The 23169-nt window shown below is 42.0% G+C and overlaps 1 protein-coding gene across 2 annotated transcripts in view; it reads left to right on the top strand.

Moving 5' to 3' along the window:
• Positions 1-21027, top strand: part of FAM3C (FAM3 metabolism regulating signaling molecule C) — a 52698-nt gene extending 31671 nt beyond the window's left edge. For both annotated transcript variants that reach the window (XM_025477144.3, XM_035698383.2), the window contains exons 6-10: positions 5138-5196; positions 6317-6367; positions 8574-8658; positions 17701-17827; positions 18616-21027. In XM_025477144.3, coding sequence (XP_025332929.1) covers positions 5138-5196; positions 6317-6367; positions 8574-8658; positions 17701-17827; positions 18616-18705 — 412 coding nt within the window. In that variant the 3' untranslated portion in view covers positions 18706-21027. The remainder of the gene's footprint in view (positions 1-5137; positions 5197-6316; positions 6368-8573; positions 8659-17700; positions 17828-18615) is intronic.
• The last annotated feature ends 2142 nt before the right edge of the window (positions 21028-23169 follow it).

The following is a 23169-nucleotide window of genomic DNA, read 5'->3' as shown; positions in this document are numbered from 1 at the left end:
GACTTGTTCCTGATCTTATGGGGAAAGTGTTTTCCTTCACCATCCAGTAGGATGTTAGGTGTAGATTTTTGTAGATGTTCTTCATCAAGTTGAGGAAATTCTCTATTACTAGTTTCCTGAGACTTTTCATCATGCGCGTTGAATTTTGTCAAACAATGTTCTGTATTGAGATGATCATGTGATGTTTCTTAAACCTGTTAATACAGTGGATTACAGTAACTGTTCAAATATTAAAACAACCATGTGTCTGTAGGCTAAACCTGACTCGGTCATGGTTTATGACTTTCTTTTAATATAATGCTGAATTCTATTTACTAATGTTTTGTTCAGGATGATTTTTGACTGTACACTGATGAGGCCTATTGGTTTGTAGTTTTCTCGTGAAGCCTTAATTCTGGTTTTTGTATTTTTATAATATTGACTTTATAAAATAAAGTTGGAGGTATTTTGTCTTCTGAAAGAGTTTGTGTAGAAGTACTGTTATTTCTTTTTTTAAACATTTGGTAGGCATCTCCAGTGAAACTGTCTAGGCTTGGAGATTTTCTGGTGAGGTAAGTTTATAAACTATGAATTCAGTATCTTTAGTAGTTACAGGACTACCTAAATGATCTGTTCCATAATGGATGAGTCGTGTTAGTTTGTACTTCTTGAGGAATTGGTCTAATTAATCAGTTATCAAATCTACATGTGTAAATTGTTCATAATATTCCTTTATCTTTTTGATGTCTGTAGGGTCTATAGTGATAACCCATTTCACTCTTGATATTGGTGATTTGTGTCTTCTCTTTTATCTCTGTCAGTCTTACTAAAGGTTTGTTGATTTTACTGACCTTTTTAAAGAGCCAGCTTTTTGTTTAATTGATTTCTGTTTTTCTTTCCTTCTGCTTACTTTAAGGTTATGGCATTTTTTTTAAGTTTATTTTTTAACGTAAGTACTTAATGCTATAAATTCCTCTCTCGGTACTCTTTTAGCTGTGCCTCATACATTTTAATCAGTTGTATTTTTGTTCATTTCAGTGTGTTTTTAAATTTCCCTTCTGATTTCCTCTTTGACCCATGGATTATTGAGAAGTATATTGTTTGGTTTCCAAGTGTTTGGAGATTTTCCTATTATCCTTCTGTTACTGATTTCATTGTGGTTGGAGAATAATACACTTCGTGTGATTTCAATTTTTTAAAAAGGTTGAGGTTTATTATCATACCTCATGACATGGTCTGCCCTTAGTGTATGCTCCATGGACACTTGAAAAGGATGTGTATTCTGCTGTTGTTGGGTGGAATGTTTTTTAAATGTCAGTTAGACCTTGTTGTTTATTATGGTTGTTGAGTTCTTTTGTACATTTGGTAATTTTCTGTCTATCAGTTGTTGAGAGGGGGCTGTTGACATAACCAGCTGTGATCGTACATTCGTCTGTTTCTCCTGTCAGTTCTATCTGGTTTTGATTCACATGGTTTATACTTCAGTTACTTGATCTGCACACATTTCGGTTTACTCCATCTTGCTGAAGTGACCCTTTGATCATTATTATGTAATCTCCCTCTTGTAACTTTCTTTGCTCTGAAGTCTATTTAATTGGTGTTAATATAGCCCCTCCTACTTCTTTTTGTTTAAACAGCTTTATTGAGATCTAATTCACATGCCATACAGTTCACTCATTTACCATATACAGTCAGTGGTTTTTAGTATGTCCACAAATATGTGCAACCATCTCTACAGTCAGTTGTGGAACATTTTTAGATCTCAAAAGGAAATTGTGTCCTTTAGCTGTTACCCTACTACCCCATTCCCATCCCATCCCACTCCCTTCTCCCCTGCCCCTCCCACCCAACCAGCCCAAAGTAACCACTATTTTACTTTCTCTAGACGTTTGCCTATTTTGGACATATCATATATAAGGTGTTATGTAGTATGTAGGGGTTCTTCTGTCATCAGCTTCTTCACTTAGTATAGTGTTTTCAAAGTTCATCCGTGTAGCATGTATCAGTACTTCATTCCTTTTCCTGACAGAGTAATCCTCCATTGAGATAGATCCCATTTTGTTTATTTACTCGTCAGTTGATGGACATTTGATTTGTTTCCACTTTTTGGCTATTATGAATAATGTTCCTATAAACACTTGTATATAGGTTTTGTATGGACATGTTTTTATATTTCTTGTATACATACTTAGGGGTGGATTTGGGTTCATATAGTAATTCTGTGTATAGCTACCTGAGGAGCTGCCGGATTATTTTCTGAAGTGGCTGCATCAATTTATCTTTCAACAGCAGTGTATGAGGGTTCCAGTTTTTCCACGTAACACTTGTTATTTGACTTATTGGTGACAGCCATCCTAGTGGGTGTTGAGTGGTATCTCATTGTGGTTTTAATTTTCATTTCACTGATGGTTAATGATATTTAACATCTTTTCATTTGCTTATTGGCTATTTGTGTATCTTCTTCAGAGAAATGTCTATTCAAATCCTGCCCATTTTTAAATTGGATTGTTTCTTTATTATTGAGTAGTAATCCTGTGTTCTTCTGATTGTTTACAGGATTTGTCTCTTTCTACTCTTTTACTTTTCACCTACCTATATCATTATATTTAAAGTGAGTTTCTTGACCTGAAACCATAAAACCACAAGAAAATCTAGGGAAAAAAGCTTTGTGACATTGGTCTAGGCAATAGATTTTTTGGATAAGACACCAAAACCAAGACAACAAAAGTAAAGGTAGAAAAATGGAATTACATCAAACTAGAAAGCTTTTGCACAGGAAAGGAAACAATCAAGAGAATGGAAAGTCAACCTACTGAATGGGGAAAAAAATTTTCAAACCATGTATGTGATAGATTAATATCCAGAATAGATAAGGAACCTCCTTCAACTCTAGCAAAAAAAATATAAAATAAAATAACCTGACTAAAAACTGAGAAGAAAGCCTAAACAGACATTTCTCAAAAGAGAAATACAAATGACCAACAGGTATATGAAGAGGTTCTCAATGTCATTAATCACTGGAGAAATGCAAATCAAAGCCACCATAAGATAATCCCCTCACATCACACCTGGTAGAATGGCAGTGTTCAGAGAGATGAAAGAGAACAAGTGTTGAAGATGTGGAGACAAGGGAGCCCTTATACACTGTTGGTGGGCCTATAAATTGATACAGCCGTTATGAAAAACAGTGTGGAGTTTATTCAAAAAATGAGAAATAAAACTATCGTATCCAGTAATCCCACTTCTGGGTGTATATCCAAAGGAATTAAAACCAGGATCTTACAGAACTATCTACTCCCATGTATATTGTAGCATTATTCACAGTAGATAAGATGGAAACAATTTAAATGTCCATCAGTGGATGAATGGATAAAGAAAACGTGGTATATGTGTATATATATGTGCAGTGGGATATGATTGAGCCAACTAAAAGGAGACTGCCATCTGGACAACATGGGTGAACCTGGAAGGTGTTAGGCCAAGTGAAATAAGCCACCTGTAGAAAAACAAATACTACATGATTTCACTTATGTGGAATCTTATATATTCAAATTCATAGAAACAGAGAGTAGAACAGTGGGTCCCAGGGGCTTAGGGGAGGAGTAGATGGAGAAGATACAGGTGACTGGGTGCTAAATATTAGTTACACAAGATGATTATATTCTTGAAATCTAATATGTGATGATTTGACTGTATTACAGTACTTTATTATATACTTGAAACTTGCTAAGAGGGTAGCTCTTAATGCTCTTACTATAAAAACACACAATATAAGTAACTAATGTGTTAATTAGTTTGTGATTGTTTCACAATGTCTATCAAATATACACTTAAATATATACAGATTTTGTGATTAAAGATACACTTTAGTGTACCTATATGTTAATATCCTCAATAAAAGAAAGAATGTCTTGTAGACACCACATAGTTGGGTCATATTTTAATCCACTGTGTCAATTTCTGTCTTTATTTGATATGTTTACACTATTTACATTTGTTGTAATTATTGATATGGTAGGGCTTAAGCCTGCCATTTTATTATTTTTTGTTCTTTCTGTTTTTGTTTTTCCCCCCCGTTTTCTTTTACTGGCATCTGTGAGTTCATGAACATTTCTAACAATTTATTTTTGAGGATACCTGGGTGGCTCAGTCCATTAAAACATCTGACTTTGGCTCAGGCCATGATCTCGGGGTTCTTGTTTTGAGTCCCTCATCCTGCTCCCCACTCGGTACGGAATCTGCTTCTTCCTCTCCCTCTGCCCTTCCCCTTTTCCCCCTGACTCGTTCTCTCTCTTTCAAATAAATCTTTAAAGAAAAAAAATTCTTTTTTGATTTATTCATATTGTTTTTTGAGTGTATTTCGTGTATAGCTTTCTTTGGTGGTTGCTCTTGATGTTATTCATTCATCTGACTCTTTATAGAAGAACTTTACTGACCTTGCATTTTTAGAATTGCAGGTACCTACAATTCTGGTTCAACAAACTGAACCGAAAGAAGCAAATATTCCCCTCATACCTTCTATTTCACAGAATCATAGTGGTCTGTAAGCTGCCACTGGATGGTGATTACCTCAGGTGTAACAGTACAAGTGATGGTGCTTAGATGCAGCAATTAAATGAATACAAGATTCCTTTTTCTGAGTATAGAGGAATTTTACATTGATAATCACTGAGAGAATGTTCACAGGTGAAGTAGGTGAGACGTTTCTTGCTTTCAGATTATAAGAGCGTCTCACTTCTGTTTCATGTCAGATGGATATCACAGAAAGTAAAAGAGATGATCAGTTGTTTGATCCTTTGAGAACAGTGCAGACGGTATATGTGCATAATGTCTACATGTTTTACGGATTTTCTAAAATGGTATTTTATAACCTGACACAGAGGAGTAGCTAAAAATAGTCTGACGTTTGGGCCCTGATGTTTTTAAATATATTGATTTGTGAAATCTTACTTAAGGACATTGCTTTAAAGTTATTTAATAGTAGACTGTCTTCTGTGATGTGGTACAAATCTTTTAATCTCCACTGCAGTTCTTAAACAATCGTGTGTATATATAATATTCCCAACTTTTTTGGGGGGGGGGGGCATAGCTTTATTGGTCTGATACATGTATATGCACAAAATCTAATTCTAAATTTGTCTTGACTTTTCCCTTTCAGTTTAATGAGTGGAGTTAAGAATAATGTTGGAAGAGGGATCAATGTTGCCTTGGTAAATGGTAAGAATAATTATTTTAGCTTACAGATGTGGTCAGTGGATACTCATGTGGCCCAAAGTAAAATGCACTCTGATATCAAGGGATCAGGTCAGAAAGTGCTATGCTTGACACTAAACCCCTCTGTCCAACTTCTTCACATCCTCCTAAAAACTAACTGGAGGTGGAAACTTGGGTGTCTACATATTATAGCATCCTTTCTTGAAAGCCTCCCACGTGTGTAGTGTGTGGAGAGTTTCCCATGAGGTCGTGAGGATAAAACCAGCCTAACATTAAATTGATGAATTCTGAAGATGTTAGAGTCTAACAATAGAAAGATAGAATGACATAAGGGTGTGTAAATGACAAAGGGTGATAGACTATGAAAGGAGTAGGGAGAGGATTAAAGGATAAGAATTAATTGTAACTTTTCAGTATCGTCTGCATTTGTCACCCAAGTTCATTAGTGAAAATAAGTTTATCAAATCCTGAAGGTCTCAAGTATTCTTGCAGAATCAAATCTGAACATATGAACCCGTGAAATAAGGCCTAACTGCATGCATGCTTGTCTTTTCCTCCTGGTACAATAACCCTGTAAGGCTGTATAGTGCGATTAGGGACCACAGCCACCTTACCCAGTTCACAGTGTAGGAAAATGTGTTTTATTTCTTTCACAACAAAAAATAAGCTTCCGCATTTTTGCTTTCTTTGTTTTCTTAAGTAAAAGGTTCTTTACATATTTTTCTAATTGATAGCAAAAAAATACATTTTAAAAGAGAAGTAAGTGAAAACATTTTAAAAGATCAATTCAAAAAAAAAGATCAGTTCATCTTTCTGTAAAAGGTTTACGTGTTTTTTGGTAATTCTTAAATTAGAAAACGTGGTAACATGAAAGGATGAAACCTAACTGAATTTGAGTGGTCTACACTCAGTTTTAAGATTCAAAGATTTGTGAGAAAGTCAAAAATTTTAATTTTTCTAAAAATTACTCTTAGAAATATATTTTAGATTTTATACAATTCAGATTTTAAGTCTTAAAATAATTCTCTGCTAAGGGATCTACATCCATCATTGGATAAGATCACTTGTCATATACGCTGTATATTTCAATTGCATATTCTGACATGAATTCCATCCCTTTCAGGAAAAACAGGAGAAGTATTGGACACCAAATATTTTGACATGTGGGGAGGAGGTAAGTGTGAATAACTCATAACTGTTCTGTTGCCAGCGCCAACTTACTTTTTAAGCCTCTTCAATATAATGTGGCCCATTAATGAGAGATCGATAGTGTATTTGTGTTAGTTCATTTTCTCTTTTCCACTGAACATCCAGCTATATTTAAGTCATTGGTCATATTGCATGTGCTTTGCTTTATTGTAGAAATTTTGTGTGTAATTAAGAGCAATAATATCAAAATTGAGATCTTAAAAATCCAAGTCCTGTTTTCTGCAGGACAACTAATTGAAAGCCTTGGATCCTTTAAGTCATTAACTGAAATTTTGTAAAAAATAAATAAATAAATAAATAAATAAATAAAAATAAATAAGTCATTTGGAGAAGGATGTAAGCCATTTAAGCATTTTTAACTTAAATGATTTTTTTGCATATGATTTGTTCATCTCAAAAGTAAAATATAACTAGGATTAATATTAAAATACATGAATATTTGAGAGAAGGAGTTTTCTTTATAGTTTAGGGCACTTAGAGCAATTCGCAGGTCTCTTCCTCATGTGATGTTCCTGGAGGAACAGATGTGAGTCCGTCGCCCACAGACAGAAACAAGGACCTAGCATCTTAAACAAGAGTGTGTCTGGAAAAAATTCCTTCCTCAAATCTGAGCAAGGCCAACACTGATTTATCTTTGGGTTCTTTTCTCAGTTGCCGGTTGGGGATATTTATCAGCATGAGGCTGTCCCCTGCACCTCCCCATTTCCATCCCCTTTATATAGTTCCTGGAAGCCAATAGCTGCTGTTCTTGAAATTTTTGTCAAGTTTTCAGACCATTCATTTTTCTTTTTATATTCCTCTTTTTTTTTAAGATTTTATTAAGTTATTCATGAGAGATACAGAGAGAGAGACAGGCAGAAGCAGGCTCCATGCAGTGAGCCCGACGTGGGACTCGATCCGGGGTCTCCGGGATCAGGCCCTGGGCGGAAGGCGGCACTAAACCGCTGAGCCACCCAGGCTGCCCAAGTTTTCAGACCATTCAGCTTTTCTAATATTTCTTCAGCTTGTAATGAGATGCAGTGTTTTATTTAGTTTTCACCTGAGGCTCGGAGGACTTCTCGTGGCGGTCAGACAGCGTAAACTTAAATGCTGCCGTCGCCCTGAGACTGTAGCGGCGTCGGCGGCCCTCCCAGCACCTGTTACGTGGAAATACTCTCGCACAACCCTTGTGGAAATCAGCCACGTGACCAGAAGCTCTGTTGCCTCATCACCGGTTGATTAATTAGGCCAAAAGTCTCCTCCAGTGAAGAGCGTTGCAGCTGACGTCCCTCTTTGCGTTGGGAAGGAGGAGACTCATTAGCTGCTCTGTTGCGTTTTTCTCAGAATTGGAAGTGCTATTTGCGTAAAACAGAATTCAGTTGGGGACAGCTTTGGAATTTTTGCTGTGGAAAGAACCTGAGTAAATTCGAAGTGATCCAGCTCTGCAGTGGTTAGATGTGGGGACTACAGGCAGACCTGATGTCAGACTCCGAGACGTCAAATAATGGGTGACACGTGCGTGCCTCTGGCAGTGCCAGCCCGTAGTCCCCGCAGTGGTCTCTTGTCAGCTCCTGTGCGTCTTGGTTCACCAGGTGAAGCGCACAGAGCCGGGTTTGCCGTAATTAGAGAAGAACCTCCATTCCTTCCCCCAGGTTACAGTGATTAGACGTGCCCGCCGGATCCCTTAAATCAGAGTGTATACGTGTGTGTGTGTGTGCGCGCGTGTATATATTTAACTTTTTAAGAATTTACAGAACCTTTTATGAATTAAAGGCTCTGTCTCCTCCTCTTAGATAAGTACCCACACAAACAATTTTACATCCGCTCAGAGACTCCGTGAGCCTTTCTTCTGCCCCCTTCCCCATCCCTGTCAAGTTTCATTCTTCACATCATTAAGTCCTACTTGTAATACAGCTTTGCTATGGTTTTTTCCCTTAGCCCCTGCAGTATCAGGACAAAAGACATGTAGGATGAAAGGATTGGGAAGTTCTAAGTTGATGATGGGATCCTAGTAAGGGACAAACTTCATTCTTGACCTATTTATAAGATTTGTCTCCTTTTACTGATTACTGATCAGTAAATCATTACTGATTTGCAAATACTTTCTATTTTCATTAATATGAACCTGTAAAAAATTATCATGACAGCTATTTAGTTATCCCCAAACCCATCAATCCTTTCTTTTTTTCCAGATGTGGCCCCGTTCATTGAGTTTCTCAAGTCCATACAAGATGGAACAATAGTCTTAATGGGAACATATGATGATGGAGCGACCAAGTACGTAAACTTAAAAGCTTGTATTATTCTTGGAACTATGATTAATTATAAAAGCAATTCACTTTCAATGAAAAAATTTATAAAATAGAGCCAAGTAATCACATTCCAGATACACACTATTAAAATTTTTTTAATTTGCTTCCTTCTAGTTATCATACATCTCTTGTCATAAAATTAGAGCCACGTACCTAAAGTTTGTTATACTCTTCTGTTTTTAACAACCTTGTTTTCTCTGACATTGCTATTCTTCAGTAGCATTTTTCATGGCCCACCAACAGTTGACCGTATGCCCCCCCCCATTATTTAACAGTTCCCTATTATTGCCGCATGTTTTGTATTATAAATAACATTTCGATAAACAGCCTTTTCCATGGATGTTTTAGCACTTTTGCTTATGTCCTTAGGGTAGGTAAGTTCCTAGAAGTGGAGTTAACTGTGAAAGAATAAGTGATATGTTGTTCATAATATTTAATACACGGTAATTTAAAACTTTTTTTCTTCAAATTGTCTATGTTGTAAAATTTGGAAAATAGAGAAAAGCACAAAGAAGACGACCAGTTATAGTTCATCTACTCAGTGATAACCATTGATAATTTGGTTTCCATCTCCGGTTTTCTTAATACACGTATTTTCTTCATCTTAAACATTTGGAATACTAGTATTTATAGCGTTTCTTTTACTTATTTATGTGGTGAATATTTTCCCATAACAATAAATAGTTTTCATAACAAAATTGTTCATGTCTGCCTCGTATAGTTCTCAAACATGTGTCATAATTTAAAATTTACTTAATACCTACTGCTGGACCCTCAGGCTATTTCCAAATTTTCATACTTAGCAAAAATGTACTGTCTTAAAAGTTTTTGAACAATCGTCTCTGTTTCCTTAGGACAATTTTATTTTAATTAAAGGATGTGTATGTTTTTTTAAAAAGGATTTTTTAAGTTTGTACCAATTTAACATGACTCTCAGAAGTTCCAGGACGCTGACTGTTGTTAAGAAGTTTACTAATTCTAAAGATTTTGGAAAGGGATTTTATTAATGTGCCTTTGTTTGGTTACTGGTGAGATTGCATTTCTTTTCACAAGTGTTCTTGGCTCTTTCTCTTGTAAAGTGTCTTTTGACCATTTAGGTTGACTCCTAGGTTGACTCAACAGAGGACAATGTGTAAGGAAGGGCCCTTGGTTTGTTAAGGATATTAATCATTTCTCACGTAAAAATACCTTATTTTGCATTTATTTTTGTTAATTTCTGGTGCTTTTTGACTTTTACAAGTTTAGACTAATTCTTATTTATGTATTTCATTTTAGTTTTTTCTACTTCTGTACCTGAGAAGTATTTTCTCATCTCCAAATTGAATACTTAGTTGATTTTACTCTTCCAGTGATTTTACTGTTTTCATGTATTTTAAAAAATACATTCATTTTTTCTTCAGTGATTTATAATGCCAATTTTTAAGTATATTTGACTTTGTTTTTAAAAGTTTTGTTCCATTCATCGATTTTTTTCCAGCCCCAACAAGACACTATTACAATTTTTTATAAGTATTTTATAAAAATTAAGTTTACTATCTTTCTGGGGTGGCTAAGACCCCCTTTGTAGTGTTTCTCAAATCCTTTCTATGATATTTTATCCAGATGAAACGTTTGATACTTTTATCAAGAATGAAAGCATTCTCTACAGATTTTAATTGAAAAGGCTTGAAGTTCCACCTAGGAATATGGCATGTCTTTCTATTTATTGATTTTTTTCCCACACATATTTAATGTGTAACTACCTTATTGCAGATTTGCACTAAGAAAACAGTGCTATTTTGTAAATGTTTTAAAGTGAAGTATTTTCTTTGACATGCATTTTACCTGGTTCAGCTAAGGATGTGTTGAATCCACAGATTGGGGTTAAATAAGACTGGCAAAGGCATCCATTGCCGTTTAGCTGGGTAGAACTAAACAGGGTAATTAGGCTTTCATTTTCAAAAAAAACAAGTAACTTGCTATTTGCTTTTGCTGATAGAATAGGATATTACATGTATAATTTGAGGTTTTAAAATTTTAAAGCACCCTGCTTTTCTGAATAGACACACAGGACCTCTTTTTTGCATCATGTTGTTTCATTATTATACCTTCTTGGCTTCACCCCTGTTTCCCTTCTTCTAATAATAGATTGTGACCAAATCTAAGAACTAAGGCAAGATGTTTATCCTTTAACTGCTGTGTGTTAGTGCCCATCACATATACCAAAAGTAGCTTCAGAAGATGTCCAACCTGTAAGGCAAAATAGAAACCCTAAACTTCAACGTCTTTACACTTGGTCAGTATGTGTTTCAATTTCTGTGCATTTAAAACGAATTCAGTTGTCTGCATTTTTCAGTTTGGGGCACACAGATTTGTATGTCGAATGCTTCCTTCATCTAAACACTCGTGAAATAAATTGTGTCATATCCTTTATACAAAATGGACAAACGGTCATTATAAACGGCCATCGGCATCTATCAAATGTGACAAAATATAAGCGTACACCTTGGCAGGTATCTGGTCGTGGAACGTTTGAAAGGACGCCTCAGCTGCGGGAGACGTAGGCTTATAGGGGAACAGAAGCTCTGCTGCGACTGATGCATTGGGGGTTTCTTTACATAAGGCTGCTCACCTCCTAAGGAGTGGTTTGTCCTCCCACTTACACCCAGGAGAGTTTAGAATACGAAACGCATGCGCCTGCTTTCTCCTTGACAGGGAGCTGGTATGGGCTCCCCGGAGTTACTCGGTCTGGTCCCGGTCACTGCTGCCTGCAGTGAGCCCCTTGGCTGTGCTCTGACCCTCAGCGGGTGTCTGGGATTGGTCTCCGTGTGTTCTGGGGGATGCCAGTCCTTCGGGCCTGTGCTGGGTGAAGAAGTTTGGAGACGGCACCTTGCGTTTCGCCTCTTCCGGGGATTCACAGCGCACGGCCCTGAAGTTTGGTTCTTGGGAAACCTCTTTACCTTTGTTTATTCCAGGACTTCTTGATCTTAACAAGGAAGCCCATTTTAATGTATTATTTTTGAAATATAGTTATTTGAGAGTGAGCGAGCAAGCACGCAGGGGGAGGGCCAGAGGGAGAGGGAGGAGGAGAGAAGAGACTCCCCGTGGAGTGTGGAGCCCGACGAGTATCTCAGGATCTCAGGATCTGAGCTGAAGTCAGGAGTCTGATGCTTACCAGCTGTGCCGCCCAGGTGCCCCTGAAAACCTGTTCTAGAAACAAAACCACAAACTGTATTGAAGAGAACCTACGTATTGGAGAGGGCAGGTGTCCGACGGTGCCTCCCTTCCAGCCAGAGCCTGCTAAGGAAGTTGGTTGTCGTTCCCCCAAGGCGGGAGGATGATCACCAAGCGAGCCGGCCACCTTGCTCCAGTGTCCTGCCTCTGGTCACAGCACGGTGGGCGGGTCGCCTCGGGCTGCGGACAGGTGGGAGGGCGGGTGGCCCCAGGTGAGGCATCCCGGACGCCTGCCAGGGGCAGAAGTGCACGGAATGTCGCATATGTGCCACCTCGCAGGGCGCCAGTGGCTCGCCGTTTCTCCGGGTGACACGGCACAGGGCCAGAGCCATCCTCAGGTGAACCCCCTGTTCTCCGCTGGTTCCCCCTCCCCCCCCCCCCCCCCCCCCCCCCCGCCACCTGCCAGGCCTCATCGTCTTAGCGGGAACCATGGATCCGCTCCCCGGGGCAGGTGATGCTCGACGTGTTTGGAACTAAGAAGTAGCATTTCTCCTTCTTTCCCCCTCCCTGCCAGTACGCAGGGCTCCGTCACCCTCGGCGGCGGTCAGCTTGTGGGTGCGCGCACCCTCCCGGCCGCACCTCTTGGCCCCTGCTTCCCTGGCTGACCGTCGGCTCCTAACGTGAGTGCCCAGTGGCCCGCAGGGCTCCCGAGGCGGCCTGGCCACGTCACGGTGCAGTGCGGACGCGAGCTCTTAGGCAGCTTGGAGACACGCTTCTCTAGACATTTATACAGACTGGTATTGTATTAGTTTTCTTTAAAAGGTGACATCACGTTTTTGGCTCTTGAATTTTTGGTTGAGTTAGATTCTCAGATCGTTGCGTTTGATCTCAGACTTTTTTTTTTTTCTTCCCCCCCCCCTCCCTTTTGTTTTTAACCACTGCCAAGTCAGGTCTTCCTCCTCTTTCAGGACTTGATTTTGTCTAATCTAAATGAAGGACTTTATAGTCATTTATCCTTGTTATCCTCGTTAAATTTAATTTTGCTGATTTGGGCCCATTAGGTCATGATTCTGACATTCGTCCTACAAGATTTCCATGATCCAGGCTTTGTAGTGTCTCCAAAGTCTCTCTTGTGTCCAAATCGAAGACATTGATAAAAATGTTCCCCCGGGGCAGCGTGCCACCCTCACCAGGAGCCTCTTCCAAGGGAGTCCTCTATTAATCAACTACGGAAACTGTTTTTTTAAACAGCTGCCAACGTTCCCTGATAGGCATGCCGTCCAGCTGCGGTGGCATTATTTTATTCATGGAGGCTGTTTTCTGAGACTCTCAGATGCTCACTTGAAGTCCATGGGCTCTACTGGGTGTTATTCTGTATGTTGGTAAATTGAACACCAATAAAAAATTAATTTATTAAAAAAAAAAAAAAAAAGAAATCCATGGGCTCTGCTAATTGCAGTGCCCCGATGTCCTGCCCGCAGACCTCTCCAGATGCTGAAGTAGCTGACATGACCGCAACGTGGCGTGATTCATTCCTCCCTCCTTCTCACTACTCCCTCCCTTTCCTCCTCTTTTCCTCCTCCCACCCGTGGTGGTCGTTGTTGTTCACAGGATCTCCGTGGTGTGATCCGTTCTAGAATTCGCTGAGAACTGGAGGTAGCTTTATCGACCCAACGTTTCTAAAAATTTCCTTGACGTTTTTGGAGCGTGGACTATTCCGTTTAATGACTTAGCATCCTCTTCATTTTCCATGTTTCTAAACTAGCAGACACCACCTTGAAGATTTTACTAGAGTTCCTTAGAATTTCACTGTGTGATGTGTGTGGGCCCGGAGGCTTCGGTTTACTTGCAAGCGGTTGTGTGGACGTTCCTGAGCTACTCTTCCCTTTTTATGTCCATCAGAGTGTTTGCCTCCCTGGAAAAGGCAGGCGTGCTCTGATCTCAGACCGTCCTTGTGAAACAGCGGCTCCCTTCGCCGTTTCCGCGTAGCAGCGAAAGTTCCCTGTGTGGCCTGTACTAGTTTTAGGGAGTCTCGTGTTACCCTGAGCCCCGCCGGTAGTAGTAGTCAGAGTTTCCTCGCGAGTAATCTGATTTGCTGTAGATCTTTGGACACTTTTCTCAGTTGGAGCCCGACACAGAGCACTCCTCCAGCAGCGCTGGTTCAGAACCTATCCTCCTCTTTCCTGGGGTCGTTAGCAATTGCATAGTGAGACTTATTAGGGGTTTTGGGTTGTTTTTTAAGAGTCCTATTCTCAGTTTCTAACCTGAACTATCTGTAATGTGCTCTCGTTAAGGTCTAGGCTACATGGTCACCTGTGCCTAGCGTTGCTTATTCTTCAGTGTCCTGGAGTAATTAATAAGGCAGTTTCCTTCCAAAGCTGTTGACACCTCTGCTTCTACTCCCCAAGCGGTCCTCCCCTGTTAATCAGACTATTAATCCTCCCGTGTTGGCTTTCAAGAAAGGGAGCATCGGCCCGTCGTGGTGGCGTGGCGGTGGGGCTCTCAGATGCTGCACCTTCCGCCGCAAAGATGGAGGCAGATCTCTGACTCGCCCCCCACCCCCCTCCCGCTCCCACGTCCCCCGTCGCTGCTGCAGATGGCCTCCGTGCAGTTGTAGAATCTCTTCTAGGAAGACTTGGTCCCTGTCTGCTTTCTTGTTTGTCACAGGATAATTTTTGATTCGTTTTAAAGAAAATTCTTAGCTAAAAGAATTTATTCCATAGAAATTTTTATCGTCTCAGCTAGTTTATAAATAGCATTTTATTTATTTGTTTATTTATTTATTTATTTGAGAGTGAGCGAGTGCACACAAGGCGGGGGTGATGGGCAGAGGGAGTGAGAGAGTCTTAAGCAGGCTGCACGGCCCAGTGTGGAGCCCGAGGGCCGACCTGAGCTGAAATCAAGAGTCGGACATTTAACTAACTAAGCCACCCAGGCGCCCCAGCATCTCAGCTAGTTAAGACCGTTAATAGAGATTAAAGTATATGTAACAAACTTAACGTGCTCCTATGTAGAATAAAAGCTTGTGTCTTTAGAATTTATACCCTGTGTACATTAGTTACACTGGCTTTTAAAGAAAGGAGGATATTTTGATATCGAATGTGTATTGAATGATGAAAATATTGAAAGTACTGGCCGCGTTGCATGATTCTAAACCTCTTTTTGAAGCAAATCGTTTTTTTACTTAACGATGTCGAAAAGGAATAATGAAATCCTCCAAATTCTACATAAGCGGAGCAGACAACTGTAGAAAGTGTTGAGAAACTTGTCTTGTTATAAAACTGTAGTGAGATGCACCTAGGGCCAGGAGGCGGGGTGCCCCACACCACCCCAGGTCTGACGGTTCGCTAGGACTTCGGGACGCACGCAGCCTGCAGCCCTGCTCCCCTCCCCTCGGAGCCGCAGAGCCTCGGCCTGCTGCCTGGTGACCCTGCCGCCCACCTGGATGGCGCTTTGGCTTTACTCCCCTGATAGCAGCGTGACTCACCTGGTAGTGTTGATGATGCAAATAAAATATTGTAAGAACGTATCCAGGAAACAGAACATTTGGATCAACTGAAGACTGGGATTTGACCACCTTCCAGATCCTCGACGTGCAAACACCGTTTGGAAACAACAAGTCGGGCCAGGCAGCGCGTTCAGGGGTGTCCCTCTCACACCCAGGTCGCTTACCGAGTGAGCCGACAGGTGCAGAGTGGTGGCTACTGCGTGTGAGCGCGGCGCGGGGAAACCCTGCCCCCGACTGCGGGGAGAGCGCGGGAAGCGGGTACACGGGACTCTCGGGGGACTCAAAATCTTCAGAGGCCAGGACTTCAAGGGTCCTTTTGCACAACCATTTTGTTTCTTTTTATTTCACCAGGTCATAAGTGCATCACTTTATATAGACTTGAGTCTGAGTCAGGTCTAAGTGTTCTAGGGTTGGAGCTGGTTTTCTCAGCGATCCTAGGGAGTTTGGTCCAGGAGGACAGCAGCGCCCGGCTGGGGTTACAGCAGCTCCGTGACCGGGTGCTTACCCTCGAAAACACAGAAACGCTAATTCAAAGGGGCACGCGCACCCCTGTGGTTATAACTGCGGCACTATTTGCAATAGCCAAGCCACGGAGGCCGCCCGCGTGTCCATCCGGCGATGGACGGATAAAGAAGAGGTGGTGTATCTGTGTGTGCACACGCACGCGCTGGAATAGTGCTCAGCCAGAAAAAAAGAATGAAATCTGGCCATTTGCAACGACGTCGGTGGAGCTAGAGAGTACAGTGCTAAGTCAGTCGAGGTGACAAGTGCTGTATGATCTCACTCAGGTGGAATTTAGGAGACACACGCAGGAAGGGGAGAGACAGAGACACCAAGAAACAGAGTCTTCACTATAGAGAACAAGCCACTGGTCACCAGAGGGGCGGCTCCATGGGGAGCTGGACGATGAGGATGGAGGAGGCGCGGGGGGGGGGGGGCGTAGGGAGTGTTAATCACTATATCTACACCCGAAACTACTAGAACACTGTATGGTATCTGTACTGGAATTAAAATTAAAAGACTTTTCAAAAGCAGCTCCACTGCCTGTGGATGTGATTCGCATGAATTGTGGAAGTCTACCACGTAGCCTGTTCTTTCTTGCTTTATGAAGTTTTTTTTTTTTTTAAATATAAATTATTTTGTTCATCTTTAAGTTGCTTAAATGAGAACTCTTACGTGTAGCATTTCTTTCTTTCACGAGGAAGGGAGCAGACTGACGTTAGCGTGAGCTGTCTCAGATAAGGAGCGCCTGCCTCGCCGACCCTCGTGCTGTTTGCATTTAACGATCCCCCAGCTGTTTGCAAATATAAAACTTACCTTGCCTCAGATTTTAGCAGAATAAACCTAAGTGACCTGTAACTGCCGTCTTTTGGGAGATACATAGGATTTACTGCCTTTTTTTTCCCCCCTCTCCATCTAGCATGTATCTGCTGAACTTCTCTTTTGTGAGTGACACAGAGGGGAGATTGAGAATACTTGCATTAGGATAATAACCGACGCAGATTTCTTTTTTTTTTCTTTTTTAAATTTTATTGATTGATTCATGAGAGAGACAGAGAGAGAGGCAGAGACACAGGCAGAGGGAGAAGCAGGCTCCATGCAGGGAGCCCGATGTGGGACTCGATCCCAGGACCCCGGGGTCATGACCTGAGCCAACGGCAGGTGCTCAACCGCTGAGCCCCCCAGGCGTCCCCACAAAATGTCTTCATGCCATTTTTCATTAGCTCTTTCCTCACCACATGACTTTAGCCACTGCCCTTCCTCGTTGGCAGGTACCTCACCGCTGTCTGGTTTCCGTTCATTTTTATTAAGTAACCACTCGACAGTTATTACTGAAGTATAATTTATATACCTATTCTCAAGGCTCATGTAAATAAAACATAGTATTAGAAACACCTGTATTTCTGCCAGCGTCTACCTTTATTCAAATGTAACTTACCAAGGGATTAGTGGAAATTCAAAGTGATTTTTAATGTCATGAAGAAGGCAGTGGTGGCTTTAAGACCTTGTATTCGCCGAGGTAGGCACCTACTAGCTGCGGCATCCCTTATCTTTTGGTGGATGTAGATGAAAGTGAATCATTGTAAGACAAAGACATCCAAAAGGTGTTTCCTGATAGAATAAACTTAAAAGGAAATGCTCGATTTCACGTCTTTTGTCAGTAGAGAACTCAAATAGGAATGGTGCTCTGAAAAGAAATTCCGTATTTTTTAATGTTCTCTTCTTTATTTAAGCTGGTATTTTCTCATTTTATCTCATGGTGCATGTTAACCTACTGGTGCGTCAGTATTACTTAGATAATATACAGTGCTCTGTGTTGATGATTTTTTTTTCTTCCTCTTCAAGACTCAACGATGAGGCACGACGGCTCATTGCTGAGTTGGGGAGTACGTCTATTACTAACCTTGGTTTTAGAGACAACTGGGTCTTCTGTGGTGGGAAAGGCATCAAGACAAAGAGCCCCTTTGAACAGGTTAGTGTCTTCTCTTAGACTTTCACAATTAACGGACAAAAGGAAATTGCGTGAAACCGTGTGGCGTGTATATTCCTCTCCTGGTTATTTGGCCCTTTGACAAAGCAGCCATTAAGTGTGTTCACGTATTTTTCGGAAGCTCCTGGTAATCAGGTATTTGGAATGCCCATGGCCCTGTTTTAAAATCAAACCTGAAAAATAGTCCGATTCTGTTCTGCATGGGAAATTTTTCCCTTCTGTGACACAGTTCCCGGCATATATGTTTGCTGCTGTCACGGGCCATTTAGGAAGCGTTCGTCACTAACGAGTCCAATCAGGCTTTTGACTCTATAATCTGCTAAGTTTAGAAATATTCCAGAATGCGGTCGAATGTAGGCCTGACCGCTGTGTTGTTCTTTGGGCTGTTCCTCGGAAGCCTGCCCGGCCCGAGGGTTCTCGTTGCCTGTCTGGCGCCGTAACATGTGTGGCCTCCTCGCGGCCACGGGTGTCGCAGAAGCGAGTTCACCAAAGCCGGTGACAGGAGGCAAACTGTTCATAAAGCGTTTTCTTCCTTTAAACCGTGTGTATTGGGAACCCTGGGTGGTGCAGCGGTTTAGCGCCTGCCTTTGGCCCAGGGCGCGATCCTGGAGACCCGGGATCGAATCCCACATGGGGCTCCCGGTGCATGGAGCCCGCTTCTCCCTCTGCCTATGTCTCTGCCTCTCTCTCTCTCTCTGTGTGTGACTATCATAAATAAATAAAAATTAAAAAAAAATTTTTAAACCGTGTGTATTACTGTATTCCAACAGCACATAAAGAACAACAAGGACACAAACAAATACGAAGGATGGCCCGAGGTGGTCGAAATGGAAGGATGCATCCCCCAGAAGCAAGACTAACGCCGGGGACGCTGAGGGAAACGCACTTTCACTATTCCTGGCAGAGCTGAGACGGAGAAGCCACGTGTAAATACTCCCGGAGCATGCAGCCATCTCGATGTGTGCATGAGCATCATCCCTTTTGATATCAGGATTATTTATTGCTGACGTAAATAGATGCCTTTGTAAATAGTCATCATAATGAGCAAATCACTGAACCATTTCTAAGCACATTTCCCTAATAATAGTAGAGTGTTAGACGCCTGCAGGAACGACGGCCTTTATTCTGGAGGCGTACCCGGTGCCACCTGAACAGAGGGTGAAAAACATACTGATACATAGACTGGTTGCTGTGAAAACCTATCGTCGAGTAATAAGGATTTTGAGGAGGAGACTTTCTTTTCTATATGTATATATATATATACGTTCGTGTATAGATATGTATATATATATATATGTATGTTGCCTTTTAATGATAGTATCTTTTAAATTAAAAAGATGCTTGGCTAGTTGCGTGTGTGCGGCGTTATTTTGCAGTCTGACTCTCTGGCATACCTATTTTCTTAGTGTTTCTCTTCTCTTCCCAAAAACCTAAGAGTAAATGATATGAAAACCTGTATCAGATGTGTGAAAAGCACAACAACATGTTTTTTTTGTTGTTGTTTTTCTTTTCTTTTTTTTTTTTTTTTAACGTACCCAGTAAAAAAGGAACTCTGTAGAGGTAGCTGGTGTTCAGGGCTGGCGCAGTCTGGGTTTTGAGTGGGCAGCGTGAGTAACTGGATTTTACAGACCTGCGTAGCGCGCGGCCCCCAGGACCCCCCCGGGAAGCGGCCGCCTGGCTTCCCCGCCCGGACCGGCTGCTGGGGGACAGTCGCGGTGGGGGCCGTGGGGCAACGCTGGCAGATGTCTCCTTGCCTGCTTGTTATCAGCATTGGCCAAGCGGTTTGGAAAGAGGCATGCTTTAATATCACCATCATTTTGATGGTAAACCAAGAAACACAATTCTGTAGTTACTTCATCTAATTTCGTAATAGTTTTTGCCTGAAGATACGACGACGTATGTAGGAAAGTCTTCATTACTGAGTGGTCTGATAACATTTAAAAAAGTGATTTTGTTTGACTCCAGATGACTTCATACCCAGTTCTGCATAAAATTTTGTTCATTTGAGATGTTCACTAAATGACTCTAGTTTATTTTGTTTTTGTTTTGTTTTATTGTTGGGGCATTAAATACCTACGGTGTATGAAGTATCTTAAACTGGAACATAAATTAATGATCAAACTACTCACCATAAAAGGCAGCACTTAAATTTTGAATCTAAATTTTAGAAAACTTGTATAAAAAAACCTAAAGGCAGTATTTTTATTTTGCTGTAAACCAACTTGGAAGCTGTTCAGCTATTTCTTAAATATTAATGAACTTTGGGGTACTGGTTCTTCTCTCAAACTGAATGTAATTCAAGGATAAATGCACCTTACACATTTAAAAGAATTTTTGTGAACTTTTCAGACTCCTGGTGCTTATATGCTAACCCACATTCCGCGCGTGCATTTTGACATTTAAAATACTTCCCTAGATTCTGTAAATTAAAAGAATAGCTATTTTCCAGTTCCAGGGATGGTGAAATAAATGTTGCTTTTTTTTGCATTTTTTTTTTTAATGATTAAAATACTCTCGGTTTTGCATTGCGAATTGTTTTGTATTGTCTGGCAAAGTAATATACCTACGGAACTTCACAGTAACGTCTGTCTAGCATTTATTGTACTGGTTAATATGGAAAATTTAAGACATTCCTGTGTTTAAACACACTAATATCCTCAGGATATATCTTAACATGTATAGAATTTAAGTATCCAGATGGCAAGACATCCCTTTCAAGGTAAAAACTACAAAACGATAGCTTTGTGAAGCTGTACAAAATGTCAGAAGGGATAAGGACGGATCCCGTGGCAGCTTCGGTGCAGTTTGCTCCTCTTTCAGTTCTGTCTTGTATAGATTGTGCCAACTTTGGAAGCAATAATTATACTACTTTTCATATTCAGATATCTTTTAAAAGTCCACAGTATAAATGAAGCAATGTTCCTTTAATGATAAGACTTTTCTTCATTAAAATCAGAAATTTGGCATTGACATTTTGGTATATTAAATGGTGTATAAGGATTTTTGGATGCATTTTTTATTTGTAATCAATTTTTTTTTTCTGGAACAAATGTATTATAGTATGCCTATTACAATTAAGCTATGACAGTAGGAAAATAAGTGATATTTGGGAAATTAAAGAAAAATTGAGCCAGAGTCTTTATATTCCTGACTTTAATTTGATTAAAGTAAAATTTATCATTGTTCTGTCTACCTTTTGTATTTGTCTTGAAGTGGATCAGCTAATATTTTAATGTTTTATTGCAGGTGAAGCTCAAAGCACTTAGCCTGTATTGCCCTTGATACTTTAACACTTTTTATAGTTTATAATTTGAACCCCCCCCCCAAAATATGGCAATTTCAATTCAGTTGACATACCCCCATTTTTAATTGAAGGAATGAGAAGTGTGTTCAGTTAGAAAATTAAGAGTAGTGGGATCCCTGGGTGGCTCAGCAGTTGAGAGCCTGTCTTGGGCCCAGGGCCTGATCGTGGAGTCCCGGGATCGAGTCCTGCGTCGGGCTCCCTGCATGGGGCCTGCTTCTCCCTCTGCCTGGGTCTCTGCCTCGCTCTCTCTGTCTCTCATGAATGAATAAATAAAATCTTTTAAAAACAATTAAGACTAGAAATTTAGAATACTTTTTAAAATGAGTATAAAAGGGAAAAAAATTTTTTTTTAATTTAAAATTTAAAAAAGGGAAAAAAAATGCTCATGTTGCTCAGGGAAAAGATTTGCCCCCTAACCTCTTGAGTGAGGCTGTGGGCCGCAGTCGTACTGTAGATAACAGTAGCGGGATAAAATGCCAACTTTTACCTTTTCTAACGCGCCCCTCGGAATGCTTTGGCTGCCTCACGCGGGCTGATTTTTCTCTCACACACTTGGTTTTTGACCGTCACATGCCAATAGCTAATCCCCAGCCCTCTCAAAGCCACCCCCCCCGCCGTGTCCCTAGGCCCACCCCGCGGCTTGTGTCCCCTCTCCCCCACCCCCTTTCTTGGGCTTCCCGGCACGGCAGAGCTAGCTAGAGCCGCAGCTGCAGGCCTGGCCTGGAGTGGCCCGGGGAGGCCCCATCCAGCAACCTGGGGCTGCTTCGGCCAGAGCCTTCCTGCAATCCAGGGAGCGTGACCGACGGCTGGAGGGCACCTCCATGGAGGAAATGCTTTTAACGCTAGGATGTCTCCTCTGGGAAGGGAAAACGACTGGCTGGCCGTCGGTTAGAGACGCAAGAAAGGTTCCTCCTGCCTCGTGTCCGGGCACTTCATAAACACTCCCCACGGGGAGGCCACCCTCCCAGCAGCTGGCTCGAGGTACAACTGGCTGCCCTTACTCACCGCTGTTCAGGGCGCCTGACTGGCCCAGTCAGTAGAGCAAGTGGCTCGTGACCTTGGGGTTGTGAGCTCGAGCCCCCCATTGGGCCTAGGGATTACTTAAAAAGCAGAAAACAGAGCTCGCTTGAGCTCTGCATGAAGTACTCATCCCTGGGGCGCACTGAGCCTGGAAGGAAGCTAGACCACGTGGGTAGAGGTGGCCCTGTGCTCGGGGAAAGGGATGAACCTGCAAGCTCCTGACGTTCCAGGTCAGTAGCCCGTCTTTTACTCGGTCGCCAGAGAAAAGAGGCCTCAAAGCACGAAGAGGAGTGTGCTGTGTGCGGAGACGGTGGCGGGGCTGGTGAGAGAACAGACCTGCCTGCCTGCGTGGCCCTCTGGCCGTCGAGTCCACGAGGAACTGGCGGAAGCGCGTCCTCCCCCCGCCGGGTGCCTGGCACACGCTCGCCCGCTGCGCTGCTGGGACTGCTGCTGCCCTCGCCTCTCGGACGCTAGTGATGTTGCAGCCAAAAGGTGAAGCAGCCTCCGAAAGCTTCCCAATCCCATCCTCCAAACGCTACGGCCTGAATGTTTGTGTCCTGCCAACGCCCAGCGTGGAGGGGCCCTTGGGAGGTGATCGGGGGCAGAGGGTAGAGCCTTCATCAGAGACACCCCAGAGGCTCCCTGCCCCTTGTGCCATGTGAGGCGACAGCAGGAAGACACGTGAACCAAGAAGCCAGACGCTCAACCCGCGACCACCTTGATCTTGGACTCCAACCTCTAGGATCATGAGAACTGAATTTCTTGTTGTTTATGAGCCCCCGAGTTTGGGGGCTTGCTCATTCTAGCAACCTGAACAGACTGGGTCGCCCACCCGAAAGGAGCCACGGGATGACTGGGGCGGGAAGGCCACACGAGGATGCCGCTCCTCGCCCGAGCTTCTCCCCGCCCTAAGCCTCTGACCCTGCCCCCCTGCGCTCATTGAACCCGCACCCACACCGACTCCTTCTCACACGCAGGGTCGGGGCTTCTGTCGGCTCCA

This window comes from Canis lupus, chromosome 14 (assembly GCF_003254725.2).
Source record: "Canis lupus dingo isolate Sandy chromosome 14, ASM325472v2, whole genome shotgun sequence".
NCBI lineage: Eukaryota > Metazoa > Chordata > Mammalia > Carnivora > Canidae > Canis > Canis lupus.
Note: the sequence above shows the minus strand (reverse complement) of the source record. Positions and strands in the feature narration are given on the sequence as shown.